Source organism: Grampus griseus, assembly GCF_964374135.1.
Source record: "Grampus griseus genome assembly, chromosome: 1".
Lineage (NCBI taxonomy): Eukaryota > Metazoa > Chordata > Mammalia > Artiodactyla > Delphinidae > Grampus > Grampus griseus.
In genome coordinates, this window is record NC_139017.1 from 45,934,097 (window position 1) to 45,947,296 (window position 13,200).

Here is a 13,200-nt window from a genome sequence, read left to right on the forward strand (position 1 = left end):
CTCTCTCCTCTCTTCTGAAACTCCAGTTACATGTATGTTTGACTCTTTGCTTTTTCTCCCAAATGTCTTTCTCTCTGTTTCTTATTTTAATCTTTCTTTTCAAATCATGGTGGATTTCTATTGCTCTGTCACTGATATTTTTCACTGTTGGGCCAATATGCTCTTAATTGTACCTAATGATTTTCTTCTAAGTTAGGTTTACTACTAGATAACAAAGTACATACAGTAAATCTCACCCTTTTAAGTGTACAGCTGTATTAGTTTTGACCAATTCAAATAACCATGTAATTACCTGCACAATAACAAAAGTTCCATTATCTCCAAATATTTCCTTATGCCACTTTGTAATCAACCCTCCCCAACTTTCGACCACCTTATCCAACCAGCCAACCACTAATCTGTTTTCTGTCCCTATAATGTTGCTTTTCCAGCATGTCATAATGGGATCACAGCCTCTGAGTATGGCTTATTTCACTTAGCATAATGCATTTGAGATTCATTCCTGCTGTTGCATGATTCAGGAGTTCATTTCTTTTTATTGCAGAGTATTACTCCATTGTATGGATGTGGTATAGGCTGCTCATCCATTACCAGATGAAGGACATGTGGGCTAATTCCAGTGTGGAATGATTATGACTAATGCTGCTGTGAATATTCTCATGCAGGTTTCTATATAAACATACCTTTTTACTTATGTTGCTGAGCTGTATGGTAAATGTATATTTAACCTTATAAGGAATTGCCAAATTGTGTTCCATAATGTTCATACCACTTTGCATTCTTACCAGCAATGTATTAGAGCTCCAATTGCTCCATATACTTGCCAGTTAATGGTATTGTTAGTTTTTAGGTTTTTTTTTAATTTCAGCCATTCTAATAGCTGTTTAGTGATACCTCACTATGGTATTAAATTCCATTCTGTAATTACTAATGATATCAAGCAACTTTTCATGTACTTTTTTGGCATACATATGTCTTCTTTGGTGAAACAAATCTATTCAAATATGTTGCCCATCTTAGAAAACATTGGGTTCTTTTCTTATTGTGTTTTGAGAGTTACTTATATATTGTATACAAGTCCCTTAGCAGATATGTATTTTGCAAATATTTTCTCCCAGTCTGTGGCTCATTTTATTCATTCTTTGAACAGTGTAGTTGAAGCAGAAGTTTTGAGTTTTTAATAAGTCCAATTAATATTTTTTCTTTAAAGAAGAAGGATCATGCTTTTAGCATTGATTTAAGAAATCTTTGGCTAAGGCAGAAATATTTTCTACGTTTTCTAGTAAAAGCCTTATGGTTTTAGGTTTTACATTTAAGTCTTTGGTTCATTGTAAGTAAATGTTTGTCTATGTTGCTAACATAGGTTGAGGTGCTTTCTTTTTTCTGTGCATAATGTATATCGAATTGAGCCTGTAAATTTACCATTTTTCCAATGAATTGTTTGTATATCTGTGATGAAATCAAGTGGACATATTTGAAAGGGTCTATTTCTGGATACTTATTCTGTTCCACTGCTCTACATGGCTATCCTTTCACCAATACCACACTGTCTTGATTATATTCCTTACAGCATGGTTTATAAGAAGTCTTGACATCAGGTAGAACAAGACATCTATAATTTTTTTTCAAATTTATATTGACTATTCTAGTTCTTTTATCTTTCTAAATAAATTGTAGAGCCTGTTTCTCAAGTTCTGCTGGGATTTTATGGGATTGTGTTGAATTTAAAGATCAATTACTGACATCTTTATTATATTGTGTCTTCTAATCCATGACCACTGAATTTTCTCTATGTATTAAGGTCTTCTTTAATTTCTTCTATAAGTGTTTAGTTGCTTTTACCATTTAAATATTTCACATACATTGCTAGATTTATATGCAAGTATTTCATGTTTTGGAGCTGGTATAAACAGTACTTGAAAATTTTCAATTTCTAATGGTGTTTTACTAGTTTATAGATATACCGTCGATTTCTGAATGTTGATCGTGTATCTTGCAACCTTGCTAAAACTTCAGCCATTCAAGTTTTCTACAAAAGCAATCGTCATAAGTGAATGAAGTCTATTTTATTTCTTACTCTCCAATATGTATGCCTTATTGTACTGTCTAGGAACTCCAATGCAATGCCGAATAGACATCCTTATCTTGTTCCACTTTAAGTAAAAATAAACTACTCTTTTACTATTAAGTATAATGTTAGCTGGGGAATTTTTTTTTTTTTTTTTTTTGCGGAGCACAGGCTCTGGACGCGCAGGCTCGGTGGCCATGGCTCACGGGCCCAGCTGCTCCGCGGCATGTGGGATCTTCCTGTACCGGGGCATGAACCCGTGCCCCCTGCATCGGCAGGCGGACTCTCAACCACTGTGCCACCAGGGAAGCCCCAGCTGGGGAACTTTTATAGGTGCCTTTTGTCAGCTTCAGGTAGTTCCCTTATATCCTTATTTGCTGAGTTTTATAATGAAAAGATGATAAATTCTGTCATATACTCTTTTTTCTTTTACATCTATTAAGGTGATCATGTGTGGTTTTATTTTGTTTTTGTTTTTTGGCACATGCTAGAAGATTTAATCTTTAAAATAAACATTAAGTTAGGCATTCTATTTGCAGGAGAAACTGACATTCAAAGAAGTTAAATAACTTACAGAGCTAATGGGAAGTGGAGACAGAATTGTCCAACATATTCAAGGGAAGGTTTGTCTAAGCAAATGGCTCTGGGCTCAAATAAGGGAGGATATGCAGCATACTCTAAGCTCTCATTAGTTCTCTTTTTTTTTTTTAATTTTATTTATTCATTTTTTTATACAGCAGGTTCTAATTACTTATCTATTTTATACATATTAGTGTACACATGTCAATCCCAATCTCCCAATTCATCACACCACACCGCCCGCCTCCCCCCAACTTTTCCCCCTTTGTGTCCATACTTTTGTTTTTTACATCTGTGTTTCTATTTCTGCCTTGCAAACCAGTCCATCTGTACCATTTTTCTAGATTCCACATATATGCGTTAATATATGATATTTGTTTTTCTCTTTCTGACTTACTTCACTCTGTATGACAGTCTCTAGGTCCATCCACGTCTCTACAAATGACCCAACTTCACCCCTTTTTATGACTGAGTAATATTCCACTGTATATATGTACCACCTCTTCTTTATCCATTCATCTGTTGATGGACATTTAGGTTGCTTCCATGACCTGGCTATTGTAAACAGTGCTGCAATGAACATCGGGGTGCATGTGTCTTTTTGGTTTTGTTTGAATTTTATTTTATTTTGTTTTTATACAGCAGGTTCTTATTAGTCATCAATTTTATACACATCAGTGTATACATGTCAATCCCAATCGCCCAATTCATCATACCTCCACCCCCACCCCCTGCTGCTTTCCCCCCTTTGTGTCCATACGTTTGTTCTCTAAATCTGTGTCTATTTCTGCCCTGCAAACCAGTTCATCTGTACCATTTTTCCAGGTTCCATATATATGCGTTAATATGTGATATGTTTTTCTCTTTCTGACTTACTTCACTCTGTATAACAGTCTCTAGATTCATCCACGTCTCTGCAAATGACCCCATTTCATTCCTTTTTATGGCTGAGTAATATTTCATTGTATATATGTACCACATCTTCTTTATCCATTCATCTGTCAATGGACATTTAGGTTGCTTCCATGACCTGGCTATTGTAAATAGTGCTGCAATGAACATTGGGGTGCATGCGTCTTTTTGAATTAGGGTTTTCTCTGGGTATATGCTCAGTAGTGGGATTGCTGGGTCATATGGTAATTCTATTTTTAGCTTTTTAAGGAACCTCCATACTGTTCTCCATAGTGGCTGTATCAATTTACATTCCTACCAACAGTGCAAGAGGGTTCCCTTTTCTCCACACCCTCTCCAGCATTTGTTGTTTGTAGATTTTCTGATGATGACCATTCTAACTGGTGTGAGGTGATACCTCACTGCAGTTTTGATTTGCATTTCTCTAATAATTAGCAATGTTGAGCAGCTTTTCATGTGCCTTTTGTCCATCTGTATGTCTTCTTTGGAGAAATGTCTATTTAGGTCTCCTGCCCATTTTTTGATTGGGTTGTTTTTTTTAATATTGAGCTGCATGAGCTGTTTATATATTTTGGGGATTAATACTTTGTCCGTTGATTCATCTGCAACTATTTCCTCCATTCTGAGGGTTGTCTTTTTGTCTTTTTTATAGTTTCCTTTGTTGTGCAAAAGCTTTTAACTTTCATTAGGTCCCATTTGTTTATTTTTGGTTTTATTTCCATTTCTCTAGGAGGTGGTCAAAAAAGATCTTGCTATGATTTATGTCAGAGTGTTCTTCCTATGTTTTCCTCTAAGAGTTTTATAGTGCCTGGTCATACATTTAGGCCTTTAATCCATTTTGAGTTTATTTTGTGTACGTTAGGGAGTGTTCTAATTTCATTCTTTTACATGTAGGTGGCCAGTTTTCCTAGCATCACTTATTGAAGAGACTGTCTTTTCTCCGTTGTATATCCTTGCCTCCTTTGTCATAGATTAGTTGACCATAGATGTGTGAGTTTATCTCAGGGCTTTCTATCCTGTTCCATTGATCTATACTTCTGTTTTTTATGCCAGTACCATATTGTCTTGATTACTATAACTTTGTAGTATACTCTGAAGTCAGGGAGTCTGATTCCTCCAGGTCCATTTTTTTCCCTCAAGATTGCTTCGGCTATTCAGGGACTTTTGTTTCTCCATACAAATTTTAAGCTTTTTTGTTCTAGTTCTCTAAAAAATGTCATTGGTAATTTGATAGGGATTGCATTGAATCTGTAGATGGCTTTCAGTAGTATAGTCATTTTCACAATTTGATTCTTCCAATCCAAGAACTTGGTGTATCTCTCCATCTGTGTCACCTTTGATTTCTTTCATCAGTGTCTTATAGTTTTCTGAGTACAGGTCTTTTACCTCCTTAGGTAGGTTTATTCCTAGTTATTTTATTCTTTTTGTTGCACATGTGAATGGAATTGTTTCCTTAATTTCTCTTTCTGATCTTTCATTGTTCGTGTATAGGAATGCAAGAGTGTTTTTTTTTTTCTTCTTCAAAGTTTCTTGATATGGTAAATTGCACTGATTAATTTTCAAATTTGAATCGTCCATGAACTCATGGAATAAATCCTACTTAATTACGATGTATTATTTTTTATAGGCAAGGATTTGATTTATTAATATTTTAAGAAGTTTTAGTTCTATGCCCATTTTGGATATTGTCTGTAATTTTCTTGCAATATTTCTGTCTGGTTTTGGTATCAGAGCAATGCTGTCCTCATGAAATGAGTTAAGAAGTATTCCTATCTCTTTAGTTTTCTTGAAAACTTTGTGTAGGGCTACTACTATTTATTCCTTAAATGTTTGGCATAATTCCCCAGTGAGGACATGGGCCTGCAGTACACTTCATGAGAAGGTTTTTTATAATTTTTTATTGAAGTATAGGTGATTTACAATATTGTGTTAGTTTCAGGTATACAGCATAGTGATTTGTTGTTTGGTTATTCTTTAGATTATATTCCATTACAGGTTATTACAAGATATTGGATACAATTCCCTGTGCTATATAGCAAATACTTGTTGCTTTTTTATTTTACGTATAGTAGTTTGTATCTGTTAATCCCATGCCCCTAATTTGTTGCCCCCCTCCTTTTTCCCTTTGGTAATCATAAGTTTGTTTTCTACATCTGTGAGTCTGTTTCTGTTTTGTATATAGAATCATTTGTATTATTTTTTTTGATTCCACATACAGCTGATATCATATAGTATTTGTCTTTCTGTCTTACTTACTTCACTAAGCATAAAATTCTCTATGTCCATCCATGTTGCTAAAATGTAACTATTTTATTCTTTTTTTAACGCTAAGTAATATGCCAATACACACACATACAGACACACAGACACACACACACACAGACACACACACACACACACACACACACAAAACATCTTCTTAATCCAATCACCTGTTGATGGGTACCTGGGTTACTTCTATGTCTTGGCTATTGTAAATAGTGTTGCTATGAACATTGGGAGTGCATGTTCCTTTTTGAATTAGAGTTTTCGCTTTTTCCAGACATATACCCAGGAGTGGGATTACTGGATCATAGCTCTCTTTTTAGTTTTTTAAGTAACCTCCAGACTGTCTTCTTTACTGGCTGCATCACTTTACATTCCCACCAACAGTGCAAGAGGGTGCCCTTTTCTCCACACCCTCTCCAACATTTATTATTTATAGACTTTTTGATGACAGCCATTCTGACCAGTGGTAACACCTTGTGGTTTGGATTTGCACTTCTCTAATAATTAGTGATGTTGAGCATCTTTTCATATACACGTAGGCAATCTGTATGTCTTCTTTAGAGAAACGTCTATTTAGGTCTTCTACCCATTTTTTGATTGTGTTGTTTGTTTTTTTAATATTGAGTTGTATGAGCTGTTTGTGTACTCTGGATATTAACCTCTTGTCATTTGCATCATTTGCAAATATTTTCTCTCATTCCATAGGTTGTCTTTTGGTTTTGTTGATGGTTTCCTTTGCTGTGCAGAAGCTTTTAAGTTTGATTAGGTCCCATTTGTTTACTCTTGCTTTTGTTTCTTTTGCCTTGGGAAGCTGACCTAAGAAAATATTGCTACAACTTTTGTCAGAGTGTTTTGCCTGTGTTTTATGGTGTCATGTCTTACATTTAGGCCTTTACACAATTTGAGTTTATTTTTGTATATGGTGTGAGGGAATGTTCTAATTTCATTGTATTACATGTAGCTGTCCAGCTTTCATAAGACCATTTGTTGAAGAGACTGTCTTTTCTCCATTGTATATTCTTGCCTCCTTTGTTGTAGATTAATCGACCATAGGTGCATGGGTTTATTTCTGGGTTCTCTACTCTGTTCCATTGAACTACAATGGAGTAGGTTCTCTACTCCATTGATCTACATGTCTGTTTTTGTGCCAATACCATGCTGCTTTGATTACTGTACCTCTGTAGTATAGTCTAAAGTCAAGGAAGGGTTATATCTTGAGCTTTCTTCTGTTTTCTCAGTATTGCTTTGGCACTTCTGGCTCTTTTATGGTTCCATATAAATTTTAGGATTATTTGTTCTAGTTCTGTGAACAATGTCACAGGTATTTTTATAAGCATTGCATTAAATCTGTAGATTGGTTTGGGTAGTATGGCCATTTTAGCAATATTAATTCTTCCAATCCAAGAGCACAGTATATTTTTTCCATTTCTCTGAATCATGTTCAGATTCCTTTATCAATGTTTTATAGTTTTCAGTGTATAGGTCTTTCACTTCATTGGTTAAGTCTATTCCTAGGTTCTTTTGTTTGTTTTTAGATGCAATTTTAAATGGAATTTTTTTTTAACTTATTCTTTCTGACATTTCATTATTAGGGTAAAGAAACACAACAGATTTCTGTATATTCATCGTGTATTCTCTTACCTTGCTGAATTCATATATTAGTTCCAATAGTTTTTTATAGAGTAGCATTCTCTATATAGAGTATTATGTCATCTGTAAATAGTGACAGTTTTACTTACTCCTTTCTATTTTGGATAGCTTTTATTTTTTTTTCTTTTCTGACTTCCAACACTATGTTGAATAGAAGTCATGAGAGTGGGCATACTTGTCTTGCTCCTGAATTTCAGGAAGGCTTTCAGCTTCTGACCTTTGAGTATTATGTTGGCTGTGGGTTTGTCATAAATCACCTTTATTATGTTGAGGTATGTTCCTGCTATACCCACCTCCATGAAGGTTTTTATCATGAATGGATGTTGAATTTTGTCAAATGCTATTTATGCATTTGACAAAATTTCCTTCTGCACAAGGATGGTTCAACATACAGAAATCAATCAATGTGATATACCACAATAACAAAAGGAAAGACAAAATCTACATGCAAGAAGGTTTAAGTTGTCAAATTTACAGGCATAAAGTTGTTTGTTTTATTCCCTTACTGTTCTTTAAATGTCTGCAGTATATGTGGTGACCTCCTCTTTTTCACTCTTGATACTGGTTATTTGTATCTTCTGTTTTCCTGTCAAACTACCTATAGGTTTATCCAATTTATCAATCTTCTCCAAGAAGCAGGTATTGATTTGATTCTCTCTATATTATTTCTCTTTTCAATATCATTGATTTTTTTCTCTGTCTTTATTATTTCCTATTGGGGTTTAAGTTGCTCTTTTTTTTTAGTTCCTTATGGTAGAAGTTCAGATTATTGATTTGAGACTTTTCTTTTTCCAATATAAGTATTTCATGGTTTAAATATCCTTCTAAGCAATGCTTTTGCTGTATCCCACAAGTTCTGATATTTTGATATGCTGTGTTTCATTTTTATTATATTCGAAGCACTTTCTAATTTCCCTTGTTAGTACTTTGTCTTTGATTCATTTATTAGTTGTAAGTGTCTGCATAATTTTCAAATATTTGGGGATATTCTAGATTTATGTTTTGATTTCTACATCCATCCCAGTTTGATCAGATAATGTACTCTAAATGATTTCAATTATTTGAAATTTGTTAAAAATTATCTTATTGCCTAGAATATGGTATTAGAGAATGTTCCATGTTCACTTGAGAAGAGTAAATATTTTGCTATTATTCAGTGGACCCTTTCTTTCAAGAGTAAAAATCCCTCCAGTGTCTCCCTGCTTCTGATCATGCTCTAATGCCTTAAACATTGTTTTTAAGTAAGATTTGCCCAGAGTTTATAAATCATATCTGTGAGACAATTAATCTTTTACAATTTACACTATGATTTCCTGTAGCCAAAACTGTCAGACTTCTTGTAATACAAGATAACACTTTCTTATGTTTAAGAAAGTGTGTGTTGAATTTTTTGATGCTTTTCATGGAAAAAAAGTCCTAACTCATGCATATACACAGTAGTTTACAATGTATAAATTGGAATGCCAAGAACCTGTGGGGTGAGAGGGGGGAAGCTCTACAAGTAGAAGTATTTTATACTTGATTTGACCGATATTAAATTAAATTAGAAACCAATTAAATAGGAGGATCAAGCACATATGGCTGTTTTTACTGTAAGTAAAACAATTTACAAAGCGTTTCTACAGTATTTACAAATTAAGAAGGAAATAAATGGAAATATTATTACCTTTACACTGAGGAGGGTCACTACTCCATTTGTCATTTCCAATACAAACAAGCTTGCTCTCTCCAACAAGTGAATATTGATCTGTTCCATTTGAAGCATCACAACTATAAGTTACTACTTCATTGTATTCAAATATATCCTTGTGGCTATTTGTGTATTTTCCATTTAGAATTTTTTCAGGTGGTTTACACAAAATCTCTTAGAAAGGGAAAAAAATAAGACATAAAAGGAAAGGTAAAAGATTAAACAGCAATTAGTAAAGATATATGAATTGCCTTCAATAAATTAACATATGATTTCTACAAGCTAGTTGTGAATCCAATATCCATTTAGAAGGTTTCTATGAGAAAATGTATTATCCTAAATTCAAACTATTAATTTAGAAGTGAATTATTTAAAATAAAACTAATTTTCTTAAATAACTACATTAAAAATCTATATGAAACATATTTATTTATCTGCAAGGCCATACTAAGTTTTGTTCTCATCATAAGAGATGTTGACAATTTAATGATATGATATAATTATGATTAAAAACAGAACTCAGTGCTGGTTGAGAAACACTTCATAATTTATAAATATATCTATTCACTAAATCAGTTCTTCACATTGATACCAAGTATTATTGTCATTTTTCACTTTCATCCTTACAAGTGTATGGTGAAATTTTCCAGAGGCTATAAATTGTGTGATTTTGCAAGACACTGAATCCAGATGTCTTCCTTTAAGCCAGATATTGAAGAAATTTGCAAAAATGTAAAACAATGCCACTATTTGTTTTGGAAATTTTTGATTTTTCATAGAAGTATGTTGTATATACTAACAGGTATTGTGCTTGCTCTTCTTAAAAATGAATAATAATTATTTTAAAAACTTTTCAGTTTTAATTCCAATATAATAATAGCAAAAGATATAACCCACATAAAGAAAAGTTCATTGGTATCTATGTTAATTTAAAAGCATAAAGGGGTCCTGAGGCCCAAAGTTTGAGAACTGCTCCTCTATATTCTAAAGAGAGAATATACTTACTTTCACACGTTGGAGGATTATCACTCCAGTCCACAGTACTTTCAGAAATGTCACAGTATAGAATACTTGGTCCAATTAAGAAATAACTAAATGAGAAAAGAAAAGTTACTATGTTCTTTAGTAGTTACAAGATGGACATAATAATGAAAACAATTTTATATGGTTGTCTTCCTGCACTATAGTAATTTGAGGGAGAAGTTCCTTAAACAAAATATAATGTAAGTGCTAACTAAATATGCAACTTAATTAAATAGAGTTTCTGCATGTGAACACACATTGGCCCACAGAAAAATGTCTAAATGACTCTGTCATGTTGTCAGTGTAACCCCTCCGCTATCTCTGGCAAATGCATCACACGTTCACTTCTCTACCCTTTTGCTCACACCATTCTGCTCAGTAAGGACTGAGCAGACAGGTCAGGCCCTAGAGCTTGCGTGCCTGGATTCAAGTTCCAGCTCTAAGACTGACTTATTTGAGCTTGGGCAAGCCCCTTAGGCAAGGTTCTCTTGCTCAGTTTCCTCATCTATGAAAAGGGGGGTAACACTACATACCTCATAGGACTGTTCTGAGGATTGGATGAGTTAGCATCTGGCACGTAGTGAGTACTAGGTAAGTTTTAGCTTTTTTAAACATTCTTTAGATAATATTCTTTAGATTCTTTATTAATATTCAGAATACAGGCATACCTCATCTTACTGCTCTTCACTTTATTAAGTTTTTAACAAACTGAAGGTGTGTGGCAACCCTGCATCAAACAAGTCTATTTGTGCCATTTTCCCCAAAACGTTTGCTCACTTCATGTCTCTGTGTCACATTTTGGTAAATCTCACATATTTCAAACTTTATTCCTATTATTATACTTGTTATAGTGATCTGTGATCAATGTCTTTAATGTTACTACTATGCCTCTGAGGCTCAGATTATGGTTAGCATTTTTCTGGTAATATAGTAGTTTTAAATTAAGGTATATACATTTTTTTAGACATAATTCTATTGCACACTTACCAGACTACAGTATAGTATAAATGTATGTAAAAAACTCATTTGATTTGCTTTATTGCAGTGGTGTGTAAAGGAACCTGCGATATCTCCAAGATATGCCTGTATCTTTCTAGTAGTAGTTCAGGAATACTACTCAATGAAGTATTCTCCAATTATTTAAATTCATAATACACTCTTCTCCTTCTGGACTCTCACTGTAACGATCATGAATGATTCTATCTATTTGGTGCTTTTCATTTACTATTTTGCTCTGATGCCTGTCTATATATTCTGTTTCTCAAGAGGGCTACAACTTCCTTGATTCTACATCTTAAACTTTTGGTGCCTAGTAGCCTCTTCTAAATGTTCCAGCGGAACATTCACTGGATATTCTGCTATTTTTACTTAATCAAGTTAAAAATACTCAGTGTAACTGCCTGTACCCACTTCCAGAGGACTTTTCCCTAAAGGCTAATTCATTGACTCTAGATTATAATGCATTAGGAGAGGATTCTGGGATGATGGCAAAATAAGTGGCAACAGAAATCTGTCTCCACACCTTGATGATGACACTGACAGAATCTGCCTGATATCACTATTTTGGAAGTCTAGAATCTGTCCATGGCTTGCAATTACTAGGAGAAGACTTAGGTAAATTAACTTGCTTTGAGTCAATTTTAGCTCTTAGCACAGTGGCAGCTACCTATCCCCCCCCACCCAGCTGGCATCTGTACACGTGTTGCTAGAGCAGCTTATAAGTAGCCTGTGGGAGCTAGGGTGGGCAAAAAGGAATCTGCCCTCCAAGTATCAGGGATTTGTGTTCTTATCACTGCTGCTTCTGATCACAGAGAAGCAGAAAAAGAGGTGGGCAGCCTTTGTTGTCACACCTCCCCCAACTTTTTCAAGCTCCTTCAACACTGGACAAATGATATCCAAGGGATTTAAAATCCAGCATCCTTTGCCCCTCCCCTTCACTTTTACTTTTTTTCCACTAACAGGAGCCAGACATTAAACACTAGGACATTCAAAAATAACTGCCATGTGGAAAAAAATTAGAAAATGATTCCGCCTGCCCAGAGAAAGGCTCAGAAAAAACCTGAGATGACCTTCAAGTTTATATGTCAGGCTGCTCCTCAGCACAGAGACACCATACAACAATCAAAAAACCAAACCAAAACAAAACAAAAAAACCCATAAAACAGTAAGCTCTAGGTAGTGGGCAGAATCTGATTTCCAGAGTTACCACATTATTAGATTCAAATATTGATTCAACAAAAAAGTTGTAAGGCATACAAAGAAACGGGAAAGGAAAAGTATGGCTCATACAGTGGAAAAATACATGAACAGAATTTTTTTCTGAAGGAGACCTCATGACAAATCTATCAAAGACTTTAAATGTCTTGTGAAGGCACTCTCAATGGAAATTAACGGATGCCAGTTCTGCCACCCCATTTTTCTTCAGTGAAGCAGCCAAACAGCAGACACAGAGAAGCCAATGAAGAAGCCAAACAGCAGATCTTTGTGAAGACCCTGACGGGCAAGACCATCACTCTTGAGGTCAAACTCAGTGTCACCACTGAGAATGTCAAAGCCAAAATCAAAGACACTGAGGACATCCTGCCTCACCAACAGAGTCTGATTTTTGCAGACAAACAGCTGAGGATGGCCGTACTCTCTCAGACTATAATATCCAGAAAGAATCCACCCTACACTTGGTGCTTCACCTGCAGGGTGGTATCATCAAGTCTTCCCTCTGCCAGCTTTCCCAGAAGTACAACTGCAACAAAATGATCTGCTGCAGGTGTTATGCTCACCTGCACACCAGTGCTGTCAACGGCCACAAGAAGAAGTGTGGCCAAACCAACAACCTGTGCCCCAAGAAGAAGGTCAGGTACATCCTCTCCACTGGCTCTTCTTTTGCCCACAGGGTTGCCCCCTGCCTAAGCCCTGCCCTGGAGCCTCAGTAAAATTTGAAAGAAATAACTGGGATAAAGATGCACAAAGAACTAAAGGAAGAAATGTAGAAAGTCAAGAGAACAATATGTGA

At 35.0% G+C, this 13,200-nt stretch overlaps 1 protein-coding gene and 1 pseudogene across 5 annotated transcripts in view; one reads left to right on the plus strand and one right to left on the minus strand.

The window, feature by feature from the left end:
- Window positions 1-13,200, minus strand: part of CD46 (CD46 molecule) — a 54,168-nt gene that overhangs the window by 20,222 nt on the left and 20,746 nt on the right. For all 4 annotated transcript variants that reach the window (XM_082666287.1, XM_082666286.1, XM_082666284.1 and 1 more), the window contains exons 4-5: window positions 10,173-10,258; window positions 9,144-9,341 (exon numbers count right to left, since the gene is read on the minus strand). In XM_082666287.1, the coding sequence (XP_082522413.1) occupies window positions 9,144-9,341; window positions 10,173-10,258 (284 nt within the window). The remainder of the gene's footprint in view (window positions 1-9,143; window positions 9,342-10,172; window positions 10,259-13,200) is intronic.
- Window positions 12,585-13,120, plus strand: LOC309828049 (ubiquitin-ribosomal protein eL40 fusion protein-like; annotated as a pseudogene). Its single transcript has one exon. The product of its transcript is annotated as a ubiquitin-ribosomal protein eL40 fusion protein-like (transcript).